Source organism: Physella acuta, unplaced genomic scaffold (genome assembly GCF_028476545.2).
Source record: "Physella acuta isolate Inbredline_101_S28 unplaced genomic scaffold, ASM2847654v3 ptg000562l, whole genome shotgun sequence".
NCBI lineage: Eukaryota > Metazoa > Mollusca > Gastropoda > Physidae > Physella > Physella acuta.
In genome coordinates, this window is record NW_026732081.1 from 153,153 (window position 1) to 174,437 (window position 21,285).

Genomic DNA, 21,285 nt, shown 5'->3' on the forward strand with positions numbered 1-21,285 from the left:
CCCAGTATCGATCTAGTGACTCATTAGGGATTCCCCCACTAATCACGGATCGAACGCTACATAAATAAGGATTCATTCGCCAAAACCAACTTTAAAGAAACAATTAATTCCCTGACATATTTGCCGGGAACTAATGGCTGGAGATTAGTTTTGTGCATTTAGCATTCAGTCTGGCTTTAGCGTAGCATTTCACAACAGATTAGTGGTGTGCGTTTAGCGTTTATTCTAGCTTTAGCGGGGAGTTGTAAACAATGCGGTTGTTTACTCTGAATAAATCTGGGTGTGGACGTTTGTTTAGAAATCTGTAGTGTTTTGTTCTCATGTGGTTTCCACATCTAAACAAATGTTTACTGTGATTTTGAGAAGTTTGAAACTATTTTTAAAAACTGTTTACACATTTTGAACGTATTGTTAATATTAACTTTTAATTTCGATATGATTGAAAATATTTTTTTTTTCAATAAAACAAAAAAGAAGGTTAACGCAGTAATTAATTCTAATTCCAGTGAGGTTTATTCCTATTTTAGTGAGGAAATCACAAATTAATCCTGTTTTTTTTTTACAATCCCTGTAACAAAATGGCTACCCTGCGCGTGGCATTAATTGTGTGCACGAAAATAGCAGTTACATCACCGCCAAACATTAACGCCCATTTGGGAGGAGGGAGGGGGGGGGGAACTGGAAGTGCTACCAAACGGCAACACAAAAAACGACTTAACAAAAAAAAAAATCAACACATTTGAAATCAAATCGCTCTCTGGTTCCCGGGTAATTAATTTCCGCTCTCGTTACCTTTTGTTTTGTCTAGTTTTTTTTTCTGCCATTATTTGAAGCCAAATGTTTTCCCGCTGTGCACCTGGGACCAATGGAAAGGTTTCCTTAGAACAATGCCATAGGCTGTTTGATGCTGGTAGACTTTAGGAACATTTATCTTATACATGATTGTGTTCTTTTTCTTTTGACTCGTTGCTTCAGAACTCAGCACTTTTGTATTCAGCACTACTAGAGTCACTAGTTTTAGTATCACCTTTATTAGTAACATCACTATATTTTGAGTCACCATTAGGCCTACTGACGACAAAGTTTATGGAGTTTCACTATAGTTTCACTATATATGGAGTCACCACTTCTGGAGTCATTATTCCTGGAGTCACTACATCTGTAGTAACCACTTATGAAGTCAACTGGAGTCACCTGTTGCACATTATCATAAATCATGAATAGGTCTACATGTCTCACCTCCTCGGAATGAATACATTTTGAGATCACCATTTCTGGAGTCACCATTTCTGCAGTCACCATTTCTGGAGTCACCATTTCTGGAGTCACCATTTCTGCAGTCACCATTTCTGGAGTCACCATTTCTACAGTCACTGTATATGAAGTCACCATTTCTGGAGTCTCTATATCTTGAGTCACCTTTGTTAGAGTCACTATTTTTGGAGTCACCACTTCTATTCTCATCCACACAGTGAGCCTTTGAGATCATAATTGTTTTCCCAGTCCTGTGTATCCCTGATCTGTGTGTAAGATACTTACGTTTATTTTCTTTTTTTTTTACAGGAGGAAGCGGAGATGGCTTACAGCACTCTCATAAGAATACATTTTTAAGGTAAAGTAGGCTGGTCTATTGGGGGGAAGAATACATTTTTAAGGTAAAGTAGGCTGGTCTATTGGAGGAAGAATACATTTTTAAGGTAAAGCAGGCTGGTCCATTGGGGGAAGAATACATTTTTAAGGTAAAGTAGGCTGGTCTATTGGGGAAGAATACATTTTTAAGGTAAAGTAGGCTGGTTTATTGGGGGAAGAATACATTTTTAAGGTAAAGTAGACTGGTTTATTGGGGGAAGAATACATTTTAAGGTAAAGTAGGCTGGTTTATTGGGGGAAGAATACATTTTTAAGGTAAAGTAGGCTGGTCTATTGGGGGAAGAATACATTTTTAAGGTAAAGTGGGCTGGTATATTGGGGAAGAATACATTTTTAAGGTAAAGTAGGCTGGTCTATTGGGGGAAGAATACATTTTTAAGGTAAAGCAGGCTGGTCCATTGGGGGAAGAATACATTTTTAAGGTAAAGTAGGCTGGTCTATTGGGGGAAGAATACATTTTTAAGGTAAAGTAGGCTGGTATATTGGGGAAGAATACATTTTTAAGGTAAAGTAGGCTGGTTTATTGGGGAAGAATACATTTTTAAGGTAAAGTAGGCTGGTCTATTGGGGGAAGAATACATTTTTAAGGTAAAGTAGGCTGGTTTATTGGAGGAAGAATACATTTTTAAGGTAAAGTAGGCTGGTCTATTGGGGGAAGAATACATTTTTAAGGTAAAGTAGGCTGGTCTATTGGGGAAGAATACATTTTTAAGGTAAAGTAGGCTGGTTTATTGGGGGAAGAATACATTTTTAAGGTAAAGTAGGCTGGTTTATTGGGGGAAGAATACATTTTAAGGTAAAGTAGGCTGGTTTATTGGGGGAAGAATACATTTTTAAGGTAAAGTAGGCTGGTCTATTGGGGGAAGAATACATTTTTAAGGTAAAGTAGGCTGGTATATTGGGGAAGAATACATTTTTAAGGTAAAGTAGGCTGGTCTATTGGGGGAAGAATACATTTTTAAGGTAAAGTAGGCTGGTCTATTGGGGGAAGAATACATTTTTAAGGTAAAGCAGGCTGGTCCATTGGGGGAAGAATACATTTTTAAGGTAAAGTAGGCTGGTCTATTGGGGGAAGAATACATTTTTAAGGTAAAGTAGGCTGGTCTATTGGGGGAAGAATACATTTTTAAGGTAAAGTAGGCTGGTATATTGGGGAAGAATACATTTTTAAGGTAAAGTAGGCTGGTCTATTGGGGGAAGAATACATTTTAAAGGTAAAGTAGGCTGGTTTATTGGGGAAGAATACATTTTTAAGGTAAAGTAGGCTGGTCTATTGGGGGAAGAATACATTTTTAAGGTAAAGTAGGCTGGTCTATTGGGGGAAGAATACATTTTTAAGGTAAAGTAGGCTGGTATATTGGGGAAGAATACATTTTTTAGGTAAAGTAGGCTGGTTTATTGGGGAAGAATACATTTTTAAGGTAAAGTAGGCTGGTCTATTGGGGGAAGAATACATTTTTAAGGTAAAGTAGGCTGGTTTATTGGGGGAAGAATACATTTTTAAGGTAAAGTAGGTTGGTCTATTGGGGGAAGAATACATTTTTAAGGTAAAGTAGGCTGGTATATTGGGGAAGAATACATTTTTAAGGTAAAGTAGGCTGGTCTATTGGGGGAAGAATACATTTTTAAGGTAAAGTAGGCTGGTCTATTGGAGGAAGAATACATTTTTAAGGTAAAGCAGGCTGGTCCATTGGGGGAAGAATACATTTTTAAGGTAAAGTAGGCTGGTCTATTGGGGGAAGAATACATTTTTAAGGTAAAGTAGGCTGGTTTATTGGGGGAAGAATACATTTTTAAGGTAAAGTAGGCTGGTCTATTGGGGGAAGAATACATTTTTAAGGTAAAGTAGGCTGGTATATTCAGGAAGAATACATTTTTAAGGTAAAGTAGGCTGTTTCATTGGGGGAAGAATACATTTTTAAGGTAAAGTAGGCTGTTTCATTGGGGGAAGAATACATTTTTAAGGTAAAGTAGGCTGTTTCATTCGGGGAAGAATACATTTTTAAGGTAAAGTAGGCTGGTCTATTGGGGGAAGAATACAAAATATAGACCTACATGAAACTACAAATATTAGAAACTCATTAATTTCAATTGACTTTTGAGGTCCAGATGTAAAAATATGCCCCCATAGTAAATAAATTTCACAATTGTTGTTAGAATAGAAAAGTTCTAAACTCTTTAACCTGATGTGCAGGTACACTGTTCACATCTACTTGTCTATGATCAAATCTGTGCTGGCTGCCATACAAGTATATGCTTGCACAGCCAGTGTCAGCAAGGTAAAGTCTTGCTGTTGTCTGACTCCTCTCACATTCATACATCTAGTGACTCCTGCCACATTCATACAGCTAGTGACTCACATAACCTGTGACTCCAGTTACATTCATACAACCAGTGACTCCTCTCACATTCATACTGCCAGTGACTCACACAACCTGTGACTTCCATCACATTCATACAACCAGTGACTCCCATTATTCATCATACAACCAGTGACTCCATTGACATTCACAAAGTGATTGTGACTCCTATTACATCCCTTAAGCCCTTGAATCCCATCAAATTCACACATCCATTGTGACTCCCATCACATTCCCATGGCTAGTGTGACTCCCATCACATTCACACATCCATTGTGACTCCCATCACATTCACAGATCCATTGTGACTCCCATGACATCCTTCAGCTAGTGTGACTCCCATCACAACCATCATCCACCTCATCCTCCACTACATCAATCATCTTCCACCAGGCTAAATCCACCTGTTTTGAAACTTTACAAGAAAGAATCCTCTCACTGGAGAGTGAATCCCTGGCGAACTACATAAAAAACAGGTGATCTTTTAGTTCCATCAAAAACAGATGACATTTTTGCTAATCTCACATACCTATTATTATTATTATTATCATCACTCATCTTTTATAAATGAAAAATGTAATTATTTTTTAAATTATGAAACAGATTGTAAAAATTCAGACTCAATTTGTTAAAAAATTGGTATCCAAAAATATTTTAATTGGAAATTAATTATTTAATTGTAATTAATTTTATTTTCACAGCATCAACATAGAATTTGTCCTAGTGGCATTTAGCACTAACCACAGGTACACTTGTCACGTTGTCTCTATAAATAGGCCTTTACAGTCTCTGTAAAAAGGCCTTTACAGCAGAGGCGTAGCGACCCTTCCCGATTTGCACCCCCCCTCAAGATTTTGATTTGCACCCCACTCCACTCAAACTTTCGATTTACACCCCCCTCGACCTTTCAATTTATTTTTCCAATCCACATTGGCGCCCCTTAAAAAGGGGACATATGTCGTCCCCCCCCCCCCCCCCCCCCCCCCCCGCCCCCACTCGCTACGCTACTGGTTTACAGTCTCTATAAATAGGCCTTTACAGTCTCTATAAATAGGCCTTTACACCTAGACCATATCTATTATTAGTTTAAGTAATGAATTAACTGCAACATCTTTCTGAGTCGTCTAACTTACAACAAAATGTGGGATTTCTTTTTGTCAGAGAGGAGTCCCTGGTAGACGGAGAACCCAACAGAAAGATGAAATACATTTCTCTTACTCTACTGGATGTTCCAGCACCAGATGACGGCTCATCCATTGGATCCATGATGTTTGCTGAGACCTTCTTAGACTCCAGTATATCCATTGCAGGTCAGATGGCTGGAGAAATATAGGCTTAGTTAATGTCTGAAGGGAGAAAACTTAGCTTCAAGAAAACTTGTCAAAGTAAACTTGACTCTCTGTCAGTCATAGAAAATTTAACTCTGTCAAGATGACGTAACTGTGTCTTTCAAGTAATACTTAACTGTGTCAGTCAAAGATAAACTTAACTGTGCCAGTCAAAGTAAACTTAACTGTGCCAGTCAAAGTAAACTTAACTGTGCCAGTCAAAGTAAACTTAACTGTGCCAGTCAAAGTAAACTTAACTGTGTCAGTCAAAGTAAACTAACTGTGCCAGTCAAAGATAAACTTAACTGTGCCAGTCAAAGATAAACTTAACTGTGCCAGTCAAAGTAAACTTAATTGTGTCAGTCAAAGTAAACTTAACTGTGTCAGTCAAAGTAAACTTAACTGCGTCAGTCAAAGTCATCTTGACTCTGTCAGTAAAATAAAACTTAAGAGTCAAAGAAAACTGAACTCTGTCTGGAAAACAGATTCATTCAAAGAAAACTTAGGCTGTCAAGGAAAAATGAACTCTGTCAAAGAACCTTAACTCTGTCCATTAATGAACTGCTTGTGTCACTCTTCCTACAGGTTCCAGTGAGACCAGTTCTGAGGTTTTCATTGCCACCTCCTGCATCCCACGCTACCAGCTCTGGAGTGTACGTTTGTTGGGCCAGTCTTCCAGTCTCATCCTTGTGGCTAATTTACCAACCTAATCAGGAAAACTCAGTTTCTTAACGAGTTTTCTAAACTAATTTTTCTTAACTACTTTTCTAAGCTAATTTTTAAACTACTTTTCTAAGCTAATTTTTTAAACTACTTTTCTAAGCTATTTTTTTTTAAATAGTTTTTTTAAGTAATATTCTACTCTAACTTAATTTTATAGAATTTATCTACAAATATTTAAAAAGAAAAACGCATTCACTAAAATTACAATTAGTGTGCCTAATGGTTGATATTCATGTTTAAAAAATTCATACATATCATCTATTTAGTGACTCTATCATTCAGCAAAGTAAGATTTCATGTCAAATAATTCTTGCAGATGAATGGGTTTTTTAGAAACCAGAAAACATCTTGCCCATCCCTGTCATCAGCCCAGTGGGGGGAGAAGCTGATGACACAAGGTGACATCTACATGACAGGGACGTGGACAGCTCTCCTGCCAGCAGAGAAAGGTTTGTCTGTTCTGCTGTTGGACTTTCCATCTGCTGTCTGGCTGTTCTGTCATTGTCTGACTGGCCTAATGCCTGACTGTCTTACTATCTTATAGTTTTTTTTATATAGAAATACAAAAACAAAATGACAAACTCCTATTAAAAAAATTGTTTACTTATTCTTTGTATCCCACAAATTAGACTAATGAATTGTATTTCTTGCAATAACCTTTTAAAAAGTAACTCAATCATATTTTATTGTAAAAAAAATCATAACCTTATTAAATTTTATTTCTGTAGTATTTTAATTGTGTTTTACCATTACCATCACAGTCCCCTTAACTGTGCTGACATAGTGTGACAATTAAATTGATTTAATGAGTTGTTTGCCCTTTGCTTGTAAGTCTCTGCCACTAGTTATTTCTGTAATGTGATGTCTTCTCATCTTTCCTAGTGGTTCTCACATTATGTGAGCATGCTGTACCACTTGTTGTTTCTGTAATGTGATGTCCTCTCATCTTTCCTAGTGGTTCTCACATTATGTGAGCATGCTGTACCACTAGTTGTTTCTGTAATGTGATGTCTTCTCATCTTTCCTAGTGGTTCTCACGTTATGGGAGCATGGCTTCTCTGTACAGAGTGGGGATTATGGTGCCTTTACCCTCCATGGATCAGACATCAGCTCTGTGTCTCTCTATGATGGAGTAAGTCATCTGTCTATTATTTTTTTATTATTCTAGCAAGTATAACCGAGTTAAATAGTTCCTATGTAACCCTACAACCCACATTTAGATTTTAATATTTCTTTTGTTCTAAATGGGCACAAGTGTGATTGAAAGATTCTCATTTATAACCTGGTAATTAAAGATTTTAATTAGTGGCTTGTGATTGGATTTCCCACCAGGGACCAGCTAGGGGTTCTGGGAGAGCACTGTAAATAAAACATAAAAAAGATAATTATAATGACAACATGAACTTGCTACTGACATAAACGATGTCATATTCTCCGCTCAGCCACAATGTCACATACTATTTAGTCAACTTGTCACATAACAATGTGTCAACTTGTCACATACCGATGTGTCACCACTTGCCATATTCCATTGTCTCAACTTGTCATATACAATTTGTCAACTTGTTGCATACAAATATGTCAATTTATCACTTACCGATTTGTCAACTTGTCACATTCCAATATGTCAGTTTGTCACATTTCAATGTGTCAACTTGTCTCATACAAGTGTGTCAATTTGTCACATACAATTTAGTCACCTTGTTACATATAAATGTGTCTACTTGTCACATACCAATGTGTGAACTTATCACATACTAATGTGTCAACTTATCACATACCAATTAGTCAACTTGCCACATACCAGTTTGTCAACTTGTCTTTTACCAGTTTGTCAACTTGCCACATACCAATGTGTCAACTTGTCACATTCCAATGTGTCAACTTGTCACATACCAATGTATCAACTTGTCACTTACCAATTTGTCTACTTGTCACTTACCAATGTGTCAACTTGTCTTTTACCAGTTTGTCAACTTGTCACATACCAATGGATCAATTTGTCACATTCCAATGTGTCAACTTGTATTACTTGAGAACTTTACTATCTTGGTGTCCCTAGTCCTCAGACAACATGCCATGGATATTAATTTTTTAGCAAATTTTCTGGCAGATGGGGTTAAATATTTACTAAGTACCCTCTGCCAAAAGTTTTATTTCTTATGTGCTGTTTGGAAGAAATGCTGTGTTTGGTAGGGATGCTGTGTTTGTTGAAATCTGGGTGCATATCAGGATATTTTAAAATATTAATTTAACCACAATGTATATTTTTATATTAGTTAAGACAGTTAATACATTTCCAATAATCTAAATTTTGATCTGGTGTACTTATAATAGTTAGAAGACTGTCCATTAAATACAGTTCCAATAATCTAAATCTTTACCTTGCTGTAGGCACACTAATATTAGTTGAGAGAGTCAGTTAAATACAGTTCCAGTAAACTAACTTTTGACCTGCTGTACTTCTACTACAGGATTCCATGACCCAGGTGACTGTCCTAATTCTGGAGGTCACCATGACCAGTGTCATGTGTGACGCCATCCCCCCACACCTGTATGCTGACGTGGATGAGAGAGGTGTGAGCAGGATTCTCTTTGCCTTCAACCCCCACACCAAGGCACACACACAGCTGTATGGGAACGTAAGGGATCCTCAAGTTTTTATTACATGACCACACTGTGCTACTTAATAACAGACCATTGTATGAATACTGTACTGATTTTAAGACACATATTTATGACTTCTGTACTGATTTTAAGACACATATTTATGACTTCTGTACTGATTTTAAGACACATATTTATGACTTCTGTACTGATTTTAAGACACATATTTATGACTTCTGTACTGATTTTAAGACACATATTTATGACTCCTGTAGTGATTTTAAGACACATATTTATGACTCCTGATCTGATTTTAAGACATATTTATGACTCCTGTACTGATTTTAAGACACATATTTATGACTCCTGTAGTGATTTTAAGACACATATTTATGACTCCTGATCTGATTTTAAGACATATTTATGAATCCTGTACTGATTTTAAGACATATTTATGAATCCTGTACTGATTTTAAGACACATATTTATGACTCATGTACTGATTTTAAGACACATATTTATGACTCCTGCACTGATTTTAAGACACATATTTATGACTCTTGTACTGATTTCAAGACACATATTTATGACTCTATACTGATTTTAAGACACATGTATGATTCCTATAATGATTTTAAGATATTTTGTAGAAATTCTATACTGATTCTTATAGAGGTTTGTCCTCAAATATTGATACTATACAGTTTTAAAATAACTGTTTATAAAAATAAGATTTCTATTTATTAACCATATTAATAGACCAAGTAACATTCAAATTACCATTACACCCTTCAACACTAGGCTAAGACTTTTCTTATTATGGAGTTTGGTTGTTATTATCAACACTAGCTATATCCTATATATGACTGGCTAATTGATAATGCAATTTTTCTTCAAATAAAAAGTTTTGACTAAGGTCATAGTTCAACATTTTATTCCACAAACAGATAACTGACAACGATTTGGGGTCAACTGAGTGTCACTCTGTCACCATGTAAATAATCTCATTGTTGACCTTTAACCTTTCAGGTGCTGCCTGCATGGAAGACAGACTCCCAGGTTCCTGAAGTCATACGGCTAAAAAATCTGGACCCACAACTTCAAGAAATGTGAAATTTTAAACTTTTTTGTTAATGTTAAGCTAAATTCTGTCATAGGAAACTAGAGTTATGTTTCCTAGATATAACATCATATGATTCTCGAACATCATTAATCTCTTAATACTGATGTCATTTGTAAGCTTATAACCTTGCTGAATTAAACATTTATAAAATTAGATGTATGAGTAAGTAATACTCCAACATATGCATATGTGCTATTCATGTTTCCTTGTAATCACCAAAATGTTTCTGAATGGTTATTTTTTTTTTTGTAATCACCAGACACACCTACCTTCAGAGTTTGGTGGACTCATCCATGCATGGTGCGCTGACATCACTGAAAAAACTATCCAACTCTATGCCAAATCTTTACAGGTAAGAGAATAATATATGGTCACTAAGTGCCTAAAACATACCAAACTATTTTAGATGGCAGTGAACAGAAGCAGATGGAATGTCATGGGCCCAATGGAGGAATTGACGAAAAACCAAGTATGATGGTTCCTATGTTCCGCAAGGGGCATACAGGAATGATGATAATGTTGAACTATTTAAGACATTTAATTTTAGACAATCCCCCCCCCCACACACACATACTTCTTGTCCCCTCATCATATAACCATGGCAGACTTGTGACAAAATTGAACTCAATCTGTTCCATCAAAATGTACCCCCACAATAAACCATCAGACTAGTAAAAATCTAGAGGATTTTCATCATTTTAAAAATTTAATACAAAATGTAAGCTAGACCTCCCCACAATCAAACTAGTTTCATTACAATTACATGTGTAATATCACTACCAATAAATCCTTATGTAATATAAGGAAATAAACATTACATCTTAACTATTGTAAGAAAATACAATTACACCTTAACTGTGTAAGAAAAGAAGATATCAACTGACGCAATCAAATCAGATAACACCTGAGCAATACCTGCAGGTTCTTAGATCACCTGACTGAAAGTTGTGGCCTTCACGGTCCAGTGACTACTGATGTCTACAACTCCCTACAGGGGATCTCCCTGACACAGAAGAAAATGAATGATGATAAGGTGAGGATTAGGATTAGGTTGGATTAGGTAGGTGTGATGATAAGGTGAGGCTTGATTAGACAGGTGTAATGATAAGGTGAGGATTAGGATTAGGTTGGATAAGGGAGGTGTAAGGATTAGGGTTATGTTGGATTAGACAGGTGTGATGATAAGGTGAGGATTAGGATTATGTTGGATTAGGTAGGTGTAAGGATAAGGTAAGGCTTAGGGTTAGGTTGGATTTGGTGTAATAATAAGGTAAGGATTAGGGTTCTGTTGGATTAGGTAGGTGTAATGATAATCTAAGGATTAGGGTTAGGTTTGATTAGACAGGTGTGATGATAAAGTAAGGATTAGGGTTATGTTGGATTATGGGATTCTGACAGATGTAATGATAATGTGAGGTTTAGGATTATGTTGGATTAGGGTGCAGGCAGTTATGATATGATAAGTTCAAACATGAAAAAAATTACAGTAGTTTGTATAATCAATTAACAAATTAATCTACTTAATCAAGGCACAGTTTGATCGAGACATTTGCTTTAATTAAGAAGCTGACCCAAATAAGGGAATTACAAAAAATCTATTGTCCAGATTTGTTCTTTATAATTTGTTCCCTAATTAATGGCTTCACCAATTATGATAAGAGCAGAGTGAAATAAAAATTGTTCATTAGCTGAGAGTGCATCACATCATTATTTATGGGTGGGTCTATTGAAATAGTGTATCCAATAATAATATGTAATGTTGTAAATTAATTGCATTATCGTGTTTTACAGATAACTGTCACAGTCATTACAGGCGCCCCAGGGTCTGATAAGGAGGCTTTGGCCAACATATTAACAACATACAACAAGCACGTGTTAAAGTAAGTCTACAACATACAACAAGCATGTGTTAAAGTAAGTCTACAACATACAACAAGCATGTGTTAAAGTAAGTCTACACCATACAACAAGCATGTGTTAAAGTAAGTCTACAACATACAACAAGCATGTATTAAAGTAAGTCTACAACATACAACAAGCATGTCTACAACATACAACAAGCATGTGTTAAAGTAAGTCTACACCATACAAGCATATGTTAAAGTAAGTCTACACCATACAACAAGCATGTGTTAAAGTATGTTTACAACATACAAGTATGGGTTAACACAGGTCTACAAAAAGGTGTTTAAATGTAATAGTAAAACTCATGTGTTAAAAATCATACAAAAAACGTGTGTTTAAGTCTACAACCTAAAATAAACATGGGTTAAAATACTCTTTTGTTACTCTCTGGCAGTTTTTTTTCAAGGGAGATAACAAACAAAGGGACACAACTGCTAATTTAAAAACTGTTGAGCTCACTGTGTTTTGTATTGACACTTGTCTTACTCCAGCTGGCTGGTGTACAGACAGGTAGAGGAGTGCCAGGTCAACACAGCAGACTTGCACCAGTTTTTGACCAATGCTGCCCACAGCCAGTCTCAGTGGCTACTCTCTAAGTCAATCCGGATCATCATTATAGCCCCAGGGTCAGTTCATTAGCATAATTATAGCCTCAAGGTCAGTTCATTAGCATAATTATAGCCCCAGGGTCAGTTCATTAGCATAATTAAATCACCAGGTACAGTTCATTAACATAATTATAGCCCCAGGGTCAGTTCATTAGCATAATTATAACCTCAGGGTCAGTTCATTAGCATAATTATAGCCCCAGGGTCAGTTCATTAGCATAATTATAGCCTCAGGGTCAGTTCATTAACATAATTATAGCCCCAGGGTCAGTTCATTAGCATAATTATAACCTCAGGGTCAGTTCATTAGCATAATTATAGCCCCAGGGTCAGTTCATTAGCATAATTATAGCCACAGGGTCAGTTCATTAGCATAATTATAGCCCCAGGGTCCGTTCATTAGCATAATTATAGCCCCAGGGTCAGTTCATTAGCATAATTATAGCCTCAGGGTCAGTTCATTAGCATAATTATAGCCACATGGTCAGTTCGTTAGCATAATTATAGCCCCAGGGTCAGTTCATTAGCATAATTATAGCCCTAGGGTCAGTTCATTAACATAATTATAGCCACAAGGTCAGTTCATTAGCATAATTATAGCCCCAGGGTCAGTTCATTAGCATAATTAAATAACCAAGTACAGTTCATTAGCATAATTAAATAACCAGGTACAGTTCATTAGCATAATTATAGCCCCAGGGTCAGTTCATTAGCATAATTATAGCCACATGGTCAGTTCATTAGCATAATTATAGCCACATGGTCAGTTCATTAGCATAATTATAGCCCAGGGTCAGTTCATTAGCATAATTAAATAACCAGGTACAGTTCATTAGCATAACTATAGCTCCAGGGTTAGTTTGGTATTATTATTTCTGTACGTGTAACGTGGTAATACAAGGAACCGTATGTTCCCATACTTGCAGGTTCTGTGACACCCCTGAGATTCTCCGAGCCATTTGTTCCCACCCTGACCACAAGTTGAGAACCCTCTTTGTTGTTGGCTCTGTCACTTTGTGTATAGACCCATCCAACGCATTTTTAGAACACAAGTAAGACTTAATGTTATAACGTGCTATTAATAGTAAGATGTTTTAGAAAAGTAAGGCTCTTTAGAAGTAACAATACAATGCGTATGGCTCTTTTTAAGTAAGACTTCATAGGCCTACTTAAGTAAAGTTCTCTAGAAGTAAAAATTTAAATAAAAGTAAGGCACAATATTAAAAATTCCAACTTTAAAAAAAAAGTATGTTAGAAAATATTGTTTTTTTTTAGGCTTTTTTATATTAAACTCATTTTTGTTAAGCATGTATAGATTAAACAATTAACATTCAGAGTAGGATTTCATGTTGTTTGTTACTTTCAATAAATTGTGTAGATTGTTAGATGATTTCAATGAGTTGTGTATAGCTAAAAGTTGTGTAGTACTTTCAATGAGCTCTTTCTAGCCAAAATTGTATGGTACTTTCAATGAGGTTTGTATAGCCAAAAGTTGTGTTGATTGTTAGATGATGGTTGTAGTAAGTTTCGTATGTCCCCACAGAATGAGCCTGCCCATGTTAACAGCTCAATGTGCCCAGGGATGGGTCAACAATATAGTCTTCACATCCCAGACCCTAGCACCTGTAAGTTTGTCAGGCATGTCAATTGTTAGGTGTCATGTCATTTGTTTGGTGTCATGTAATGTTATTTGTTTGGTGTCATGTCACATTTGTTTTGGTGTCATGTCATGTCATTTGTTTGGTATCATGTCTTTTTTGTGTCATGTCATATCATTTGTTTGCTGTCACTTCATGTCATTTATTTGGTGTCTTGTTATGTCATTAATAAGGTGTCATGTCACGTAATTTGTTTGGTGTCATGCCATGCCATTTGTTCATAATTAAATCACTCATTATTGAAAAATGGGAAGAAAATCATTCATTTTCATTTTAATATTTAGAATACACTCTGCTGCTAAAGTGTACAGTAAATTATAATTTTTTGCAGTATGTTTGTTGAATGATTTCTTTGGATAATTAACTAAATGTGAGTACTTCTCTCTTCCACACAGAGTTCAGTACTGGAGGAGCTACAGACTCTCATCCGCAGCATCAACTCCGATGTTGCTCTGTTAAAGGCTGAGAAAGGTTTAGTTACAAGGCAGGTTGACTTGTTATTTAGTTGAACATGTTAAGTCATTAGATCAACTCTGATGTTGCTCTGTTAAAGGCTGAGAAAGGTTTAGTTACAAGGCAGGTTGACTTGTTATTTAGTTGAACATGTTGAGTCATTAGATCAACTCTGATGTTGCTCTGTTAAAGGCTGAGAAAGGTTTAGTTACAAGGCAGGTTGACTTGTTATTTAGTTGAACATGTTGAGTCATTAGATCAACTCTGATGTTGCTCTGTTAAAGGCAGAGAAAGGTTTAGTTACAAGGCAGGTTGACTTGTTATTTAGTTGAACATGTTAAGTCATTAGATCAACTCTGATGTTGCTCTGTTAAAGGCTGAGAAAGGTTTAGTTACGAGAGGTTGACTTGTTATTTAGTTATAATGGTTAAGTCATTAGATCAACTCTGATGTTGCTCTGTTAAAGGCTGAGAAAGGTTTAGTTACAAGGCAGGTTGACTTGTTATTTAGTTGAACATGTTGAGTCATTAGATCAACTCTGATGTTGCTCTGTTAAAGGCTGAGAAAGGTTTAGTTACAAGGCAGGTTGACTTGTTATTTAGTTGAACATGTTAAGTCATTAGATCAACTCTGATGTTGCTCTGTTAAAGGCTGAGAAAGGTTTAGTTACAAGGCAGGTTGACTTGTTATTTAGTTGAACATGTTGAGTCATTAGATCAACTCTGATGTTGCTCTGTTAAAGGCTGAGAAAGGTTTAGTTACAAGGCAAGTTGACTTGTTATTTAGTTGAACATGTTGAGTCATTAGATCAACTCCGATGTTGCTCTGTTAAAGGCTGAGAAAGGTTTAGTTACAAGGCAGGTTGACTTGTTATTTAGTTGAACATGTTGAGTTAAGTCATTAGATCAACTCTGATGTTGCTCTGTTAAAGGCTGAGAAAGGTTCAGTTACAAGGCAGGTTGACTTGTTATTTTGTTGAACATGTTGAGTTACATCATAAGACACAAATATTGTATGATTGACACAACCATGTGACCATGCTAGACCAAATGTGACTGTATATGACTAAATTTTATATCATATATAGCAACATTTTACTCAACAGAATGGCATGTTACAAACTTTTATGTGACTGAATGTGAATGAATGTGACTGTAGGTCATATAGTTTGGTGTGTCTATATTATGTGTCTGAATGATACATGACTTGTATATAGCTGACTGGCATGGCTGTAAATTATATGACTTTGGTATACACTAAATGATTCATGACTGTAGGATACACAAACTGTATGGTACATGACTTTTAACAAGCAGGTATGAGTTATGTCAGTTAAAAACCAATAGACCTACCATACATAAGAAGACACACAGAGGGCTATAATGTAAATGTAAACACTCTATGTATTTCACTCCCCAGGAGCTTAGACCTGATTATGTCAGAAAAATCCTTGTGCTACTACCTAAATGTAAAAACTCTATGTAATACACTCCTTGTGCTACTACCTAAATGTAAAAACTCTATGTAATACACTCCTTGTGCTACTACCTAAATGTAAAAACTCTATGTAATACACTTCTTGTGCTACTACCTAAATGTAAACACTCTATGTAATTCACTCCTTGTGCTACTACCTAAATGTAAACACTCTATGTAATTCTCTCTTTGTGCTACTACCTAAATGTAAACACTCTATGTAATTCACAGGAGCACAGACCTAGACCTGATCATGTCAGAGAAATCATTCCATGAGCCAGAGATGGAGAGGGCCAGAGTTCTGCTTAAACCCTCCTGGTATTGTCCTTGGTTGCTTCCATTCAGATTTTCTTTATCTTAAGTACTCTATGTTTATAGTCTGAGAGGCACTGAAACACACAATTAACTCCGATCTTCATATCCTAAATGTTGATTAGCACAAACCCCAATGATAACATGTAGTTTAGGTGATAGAAGCCCTTACTTTAATACATTCATATAGCTTAAAAATGTTTTGGTCAGGAGTGTTCTATTTCATGTACTGCTCTAATCCTGACTCTAGCACTATTTTTTGTATTCACCTCTCCCTCCACACAGGCGAGAAGGTTACCCCCACGCTTGGCCCTGCCACCCAGAGATGAAAGACGTCATCCTCCATTTTGTTTTACCACTAGAGAAACATCTAACCCTCATCAAACTCACAAGTAAGAAATTATTTTTTCATTCATTTAAATACAACACCCTCATCAAACTCAGAAGTAAGAAATTATTTTTTCATTCATATACATACAACTTCATCAAACTCACAAGTAAGAAATTATTTTTTCGTTTATTTTAATACAACATTGAACTCACAAGTAAGAAATCATTTTTTCATTCATTTTAATACAACACTCTCATTAAACTCAGAAGTAAGAAATTTTCATGTAATTTAAAACACTTAGCTTGAAATTTGCAGTCAAATAAATTTAATGCAGTTTTAAAATATGTTTGTTTTGCATAATGAAAAGAGTCTACTTGCTTACCAATATAACCTTTTTTACTTGCTATTTTAAACTAAACCTTTCAGATCTGAAGAAAACAATGAAGTCTTACCCATTCAAAGGGAACATTTATCATGTCCACGGAAGGTTAAAATTTAATGGTAAATTACATTTTCACTTGCATCAAACAATGTTGGTTAAAATTTAATGGTAAATTACATTTTCACTTAAATTAAACACATTTTGGTTAAAATTTAATGGTAAATTACATTTTAACTTGCATCAAACAATGTTGGTTAAAACTGAAGACAAGGTAAAGTAAATGTTTACATAGATCAACTATTATTGATATGATCATCTGGCAATATTTATTCAACATGAACATAGTAAAGTTCCCTATTCTAACCTGACAGCCCATGGGGTAAGTGAAGTAGAGTTCACTTGTTTCTGTGAACTCGGCATATGAAGAGATGGTGTGGTCAGCAGTATGCACAGCCACCTTTACTTTCCTTAACGTAAGTTAGGTACCCATTACAGCTGGGTGGACATAGGGATGTTCCACTGAATTTAACCCAAATTCAAACTCTAGACTTTTGGGTTAGCAGGCTAGCGCTCTACTGCTAGACCACACCATCCCTACATGAACATACTATCTGTAAAAGATGAGGCATAAAATCAAGCAGACCAGCACATCCTACTGGCTACTCCTTAATGTACTAGACAGACCACTAAAGTTGTTGGACAGTTTAATTGGCCTGAACAAACACACCATCAATTAAAACTAATTAACATGAAGATAATTATAAACCAGAGCATATCATCTGACTTATTTAAGATGTAGTGTATCTTCTAATGATATCCTACATGTCGGTGCACATCTTACTTTACCCATAAGACCACATTATTCTTCCAATTTTACTTCATGTCATAGACTTATCACATTTTAAATTACATCTAACCATGAAACATTACATACTATATCATTTATCACAAGCTCAAGTAACTCTGAATAATGTTGTCTTTACTTGTCTAGGCTCAGGGACGTGGTTTGAAATAGAGTTCACTCCCCTGAGTGGAAAACTAGTTTTAAATGATGAGGCTGTGGAGAAAAGTTCCGAGTTCTTCATGTGTTTCACTGGCGTTGGTCTCAATGTAGAGGAGCTGAAGCTACTGTTGAACGGCTGCATCAAACAGGTTATTATCCAGTTAAATAAAACTAGGTTGTTTCAGCTCACACAATTGTTATAGAGTTAAATAAAACTAGGTTGTTTCAGCTCACACAATTGCTATAGAGTTAAATAGAACCGTGTTGTTTCAGACCACACAATTATTATAGAGTTAAATAAAACCGTGTTATTTCAGACCACACAATTATTATAGAGTTAAATAAAACCGTGTTATTTCAGACCACACAATTATTATAGAGTTAAATAAAACCATGTTGTTTCAGCTCACACAATTATTATAGAGTTAAATAAAATTGTGTTATTTCAGACCACACAATTATTATAGAGTTAAATAAAACTAGGTTGTTTCAGCTCACACAATTGTTATAGAGTTAAATAAAACCGTGTTGTTTCAGACCACACAATTATTATAGAGTTAAATAAAACTAGGTTGTTTCAGCTCACACAATTGTTATAGAGTTAAATAAAACCGTGTTATTTCAGACCACACAAGTATTAAAGAGTTAAATAAAACTAGGTTGTTTCAGCTCACACAATTGTTATAGAGTTAAATAAAACCATGGTGTTTCAGATCACACAATTATTATAGAGTTTAATAAAACCATGTTGTTTCAGAAACCAGACAAGAAGAAATTCATCACCAGAGAAGATCTGACGCCTCAAGAAATTGACAAAATTCATGTGAGTTACCTGTGTGTGATTTACATGTGAAAATTCATATTAGTCATGTGATTAAGGTGTGGTTAAACATCCATTTCTATTTTACCTGACATCTTACACAAACACTGTAAGCCACCTCCAGCTGATTAAAAATTTACTCCCAAACCAATAAAATGTGATCTTCTAGAAAAGCCATTAAAAATGTCCACTCAAACTAATAAAATTTAATCTACCAGAAAAGCCATTATCAAATGTTATATCAAACTAATAAAATTTAATCTACCAGAAAAGCCATTATCAAATGTTATATCAAACTAATAAAATTTAATCTACCAGAAAAGCCATTATCAAATGTTATATCAAACTAATAAAATTTAATCTACCAGAAAAGCCATTATCAAATGTTATATCAAACTAATAAAATTTAATCTACCAGAAAAGCCATTGACAAATATTATATCAAACTATAAAATTTAATCTACCAGAAAAGCCATTATCAAATGTTATATCAAACTAATAAAATTTAATCTACCAGAAAAGCCATTAACAAATATTATATCAAACTATAAAATTTAATCTACCAGAAAAGCCATTATCAAATGTTATATCAAACTAATAAAATTTAATCTACCAGAAAAGCCATTAAAAATCTCCACTCAAACTAATAAAATTTAATCTACCAGAAAAGCCATTAACAAATGTTATATCAAACTAATAAAATTTAATCTACCAGAAAAGCCATCATCTAGATGGTCTCCCAGAAGGATGGTACTACAACGGATCTCAGTTTGTCAGTATGGATGGGGAACGCTCTTACAAGCATCCCAGTATCCTTTTTACTTTTTGCAGAATCTTCTCCCTGTATGAACTATCAAATGAGAACCACTTTTATAGGATTTTGTTGCTGTCAATTGTAAAAATAATCTAGTGTTCATTATGTGCACAGTCAATTAAAAATTAGTGTTTTTTTTTATTCTGAAATATTTGTATTGATTCGGTATGCTTAGACTTTTTTTTTTTTTTAAATTCATGGGTATCATTGTTATGTGAAGAATTTCTTGTTTTTGGATGTTAAAGATAGGTCCAATATTTTACTGAAACAAAATGTGAAATTTTTTCTTAAAACTGACCAGATCTTGAAAAGTTTATCCAGGACTACATTGACAAAAAGAATTTGGATATCAGCAAATACAACAGTCGTGTGGAGAGTGAAACCTACCTGACTCTCTGGCACTAGGGGAAGAGTTATCTTGTGCTCGAAATTTTTTATTTTGCTTTAAGAGTTGTCAGCCATGGATGAGTTGTCTAACTTTATCTAACTTCATAGCATAAGCTTGAGTTGTCTAACCTGGTTGGCACTTGTGGCCTGAGTTGTCTAACCTTTTCATAGTTACCATAACTTTGATTTGTCTAACCTGGTTGGCACTTGTGGCCTGAGTTGTCTAACTTTATTGTCTAACTTCATTGTTAGCATAAGCTTGAGTTGTCTAACCTGGTTGGCACTTGTGTTCTGAGTTGTCTAACCTTATGGCTATAGTTGCCATGTTACAAGCTGAAGGGACATCAGGTTGTGAATGTGACAATATAAAATGTTTCAAGATGATTTACACTAATGAATTGGGATCCTGTTTACTCTAGATACTTTTTTAATGGAACATCAATGCACTGTGCTACAAAAGTTGAAATAAATTAAAAAAAAAAAACAACTATTATTTATCTCCAGTATGGCGGTGATTTGTTTTCTAGAACGTTTTAACACACGTCTTGTAAATGTTAATCAAAACAGATTATCCAGCAGTCTAAAATACCATCATATAATTTTGCTGGGAGATTTCTGTGTGGCATTCTATAATCAAATAAACAAGAAAGTAAACAATTATGTTTGTCTAGTTTTTACATGTACCATAGCTAAACTCATGCTAAAAGAATGTTGCTATGACTTTGACCTTACTTTTGAATCAATTAAAATTGTACTTAATAATTGTTTCTATTACTATTATATATAAGTATTTGATTGGTTGCAATTTTATACCTAATGCCTCATGAAAAAAAAGTTTTGATTCGTTCAAATTTTTAACCTATCCACTTGTCGATATTTTACGTAATCATTGTTTATACAACGTGTTTATTAACATTCCATTTTTTATTCCGCTATGTATGCACAACATCCGTCCAGTACGCTCATGATAAAATGTGTACATATTACGCAGTTATTATATAAGGGAGTTGACTCAATAAATGTGCAAAATGTGTTATATTCTCGATAGTTTCCCTTGATATTAAAAAATGTTCTGCTTCTCTTTATTATAAACCAGGGGTCTCCAAACTTTTCAGTCCGAGGGCCACATTAACTATGAAATTTCAGTTCGGGGGCCAGTTTCTTCCAGGCATGTCTTTCATTTTCTGGGAAAAGTTCCTCAGCAATCACCTACAAACAATTTTTCCTTGGACAAAAAAGATCTCCGCGGGCCGGATCCGGCCCGCGGGCCGTACTTTGGAGACCCCTGTTATAAACGCTTCTTTTGTTTAATTAAAGTTAATTACTTGTTCCATGTCTATCCTCT

At 35.2% G+C, this 21,285-nt stretch overlaps 2 protein-coding genes across 2 annotated transcripts in view; both read left to right on the forward strand.

The window, feature by feature from the left end:
- LOC131946510 (dynein axonemal assembly factor 9-like) overlaps nucleotides 1-4,346 on the forward strand; it is an 89,624-nt gene extending 85,278 nt beyond the window's left edge. The window contains exons 15-17 of the mRNA XM_059307331.1: nucleotides 1,564-1,612; nucleotides 3,845-3,929; nucleotides 4,338-4,346. Coding sequence (XP_059163314.1) covers nucleotides 1,564-1,612; nucleotides 3,845-3,929; nucleotides 4,338-4,346 — 143 coding nt within the window. The remainder of the gene's footprint in view (nucleotides 1-1,563; nucleotides 1,613-3,844; nucleotides 3,930-4,337) is intronic.
- Nucleotides 4,347-4,407: 61 nt separating this feature from the next.
- LOC131946470 (dynein axonemal assembly factor 9-like) lies at nucleotides 4,408-21,026 on the forward strand. The gene is made up of 22 exons (XM_059307241.1): nucleotides 4,408-4,486; nucleotides 4,712-4,756; nucleotides 5,172-5,320; nucleotides 5,924-5,991; nucleotides 6,378-6,510; nucleotides 7,090-7,193; nucleotides 8,536-8,703; nucleotides 9,698-9,777; nucleotides 10,051-10,143; nucleotides 10,713-10,824; nucleotides 11,583-11,671; nucleotides 12,188-12,322; nucleotides 13,231-13,356; nucleotides 13,848-13,929; nucleotides 14,358-14,446; nucleotides 16,123-16,209; nucleotides 16,489-16,595; nucleotides 16,961-17,035; nucleotides 17,908-18,068; nucleotides 18,677-18,742; nucleotides 19,455-19,548; nucleotides 19,855-21,026. The coding sequence occupies exons 3-22, from the start codon at nucleotides 5,209-5,211 to the stop codon at nucleotides 19,956-19,958; spliced, it is 2,085 nt and encodes a 694-aa protein (XP_059163224.1). The 5' UTR covers nucleotides 4,408-4,486; nucleotides 4,712-4,756; nucleotides 5,172-5,208; the 3' UTR covers nucleotides 19,959-21,026.
- Nucleotides 21,027-21,285: the final 259 nt, after the last annotated feature.

What these genes read in the sequence shown, in the direction of transcription:
- LOC131946470 (XM_059307241.1), top strand. Translation starts at nt 5,209, where the DNA reads ATGAAATACATTTCTCTTACTCTACTGGATGTTCCAGCACCAGATGAC. An exon ending in ACACACAGCTGTATGGGAAC is followed by an intron (nt 8,704 to 9,697) that starts GTAAGGGATCCT and finishes TTAACCTTTCAG; the next exon opens with GTGCTGCCTGCATGGAAGAC. An exon ending in GACCCACAACTTCAAGAAAT is followed by an intron (nt 9,778 to 10,050) that starts GTGAAATTTTAA and finishes TGTAATCACCAG; the next exon opens with ACACACCTACCTTCAGAGTT.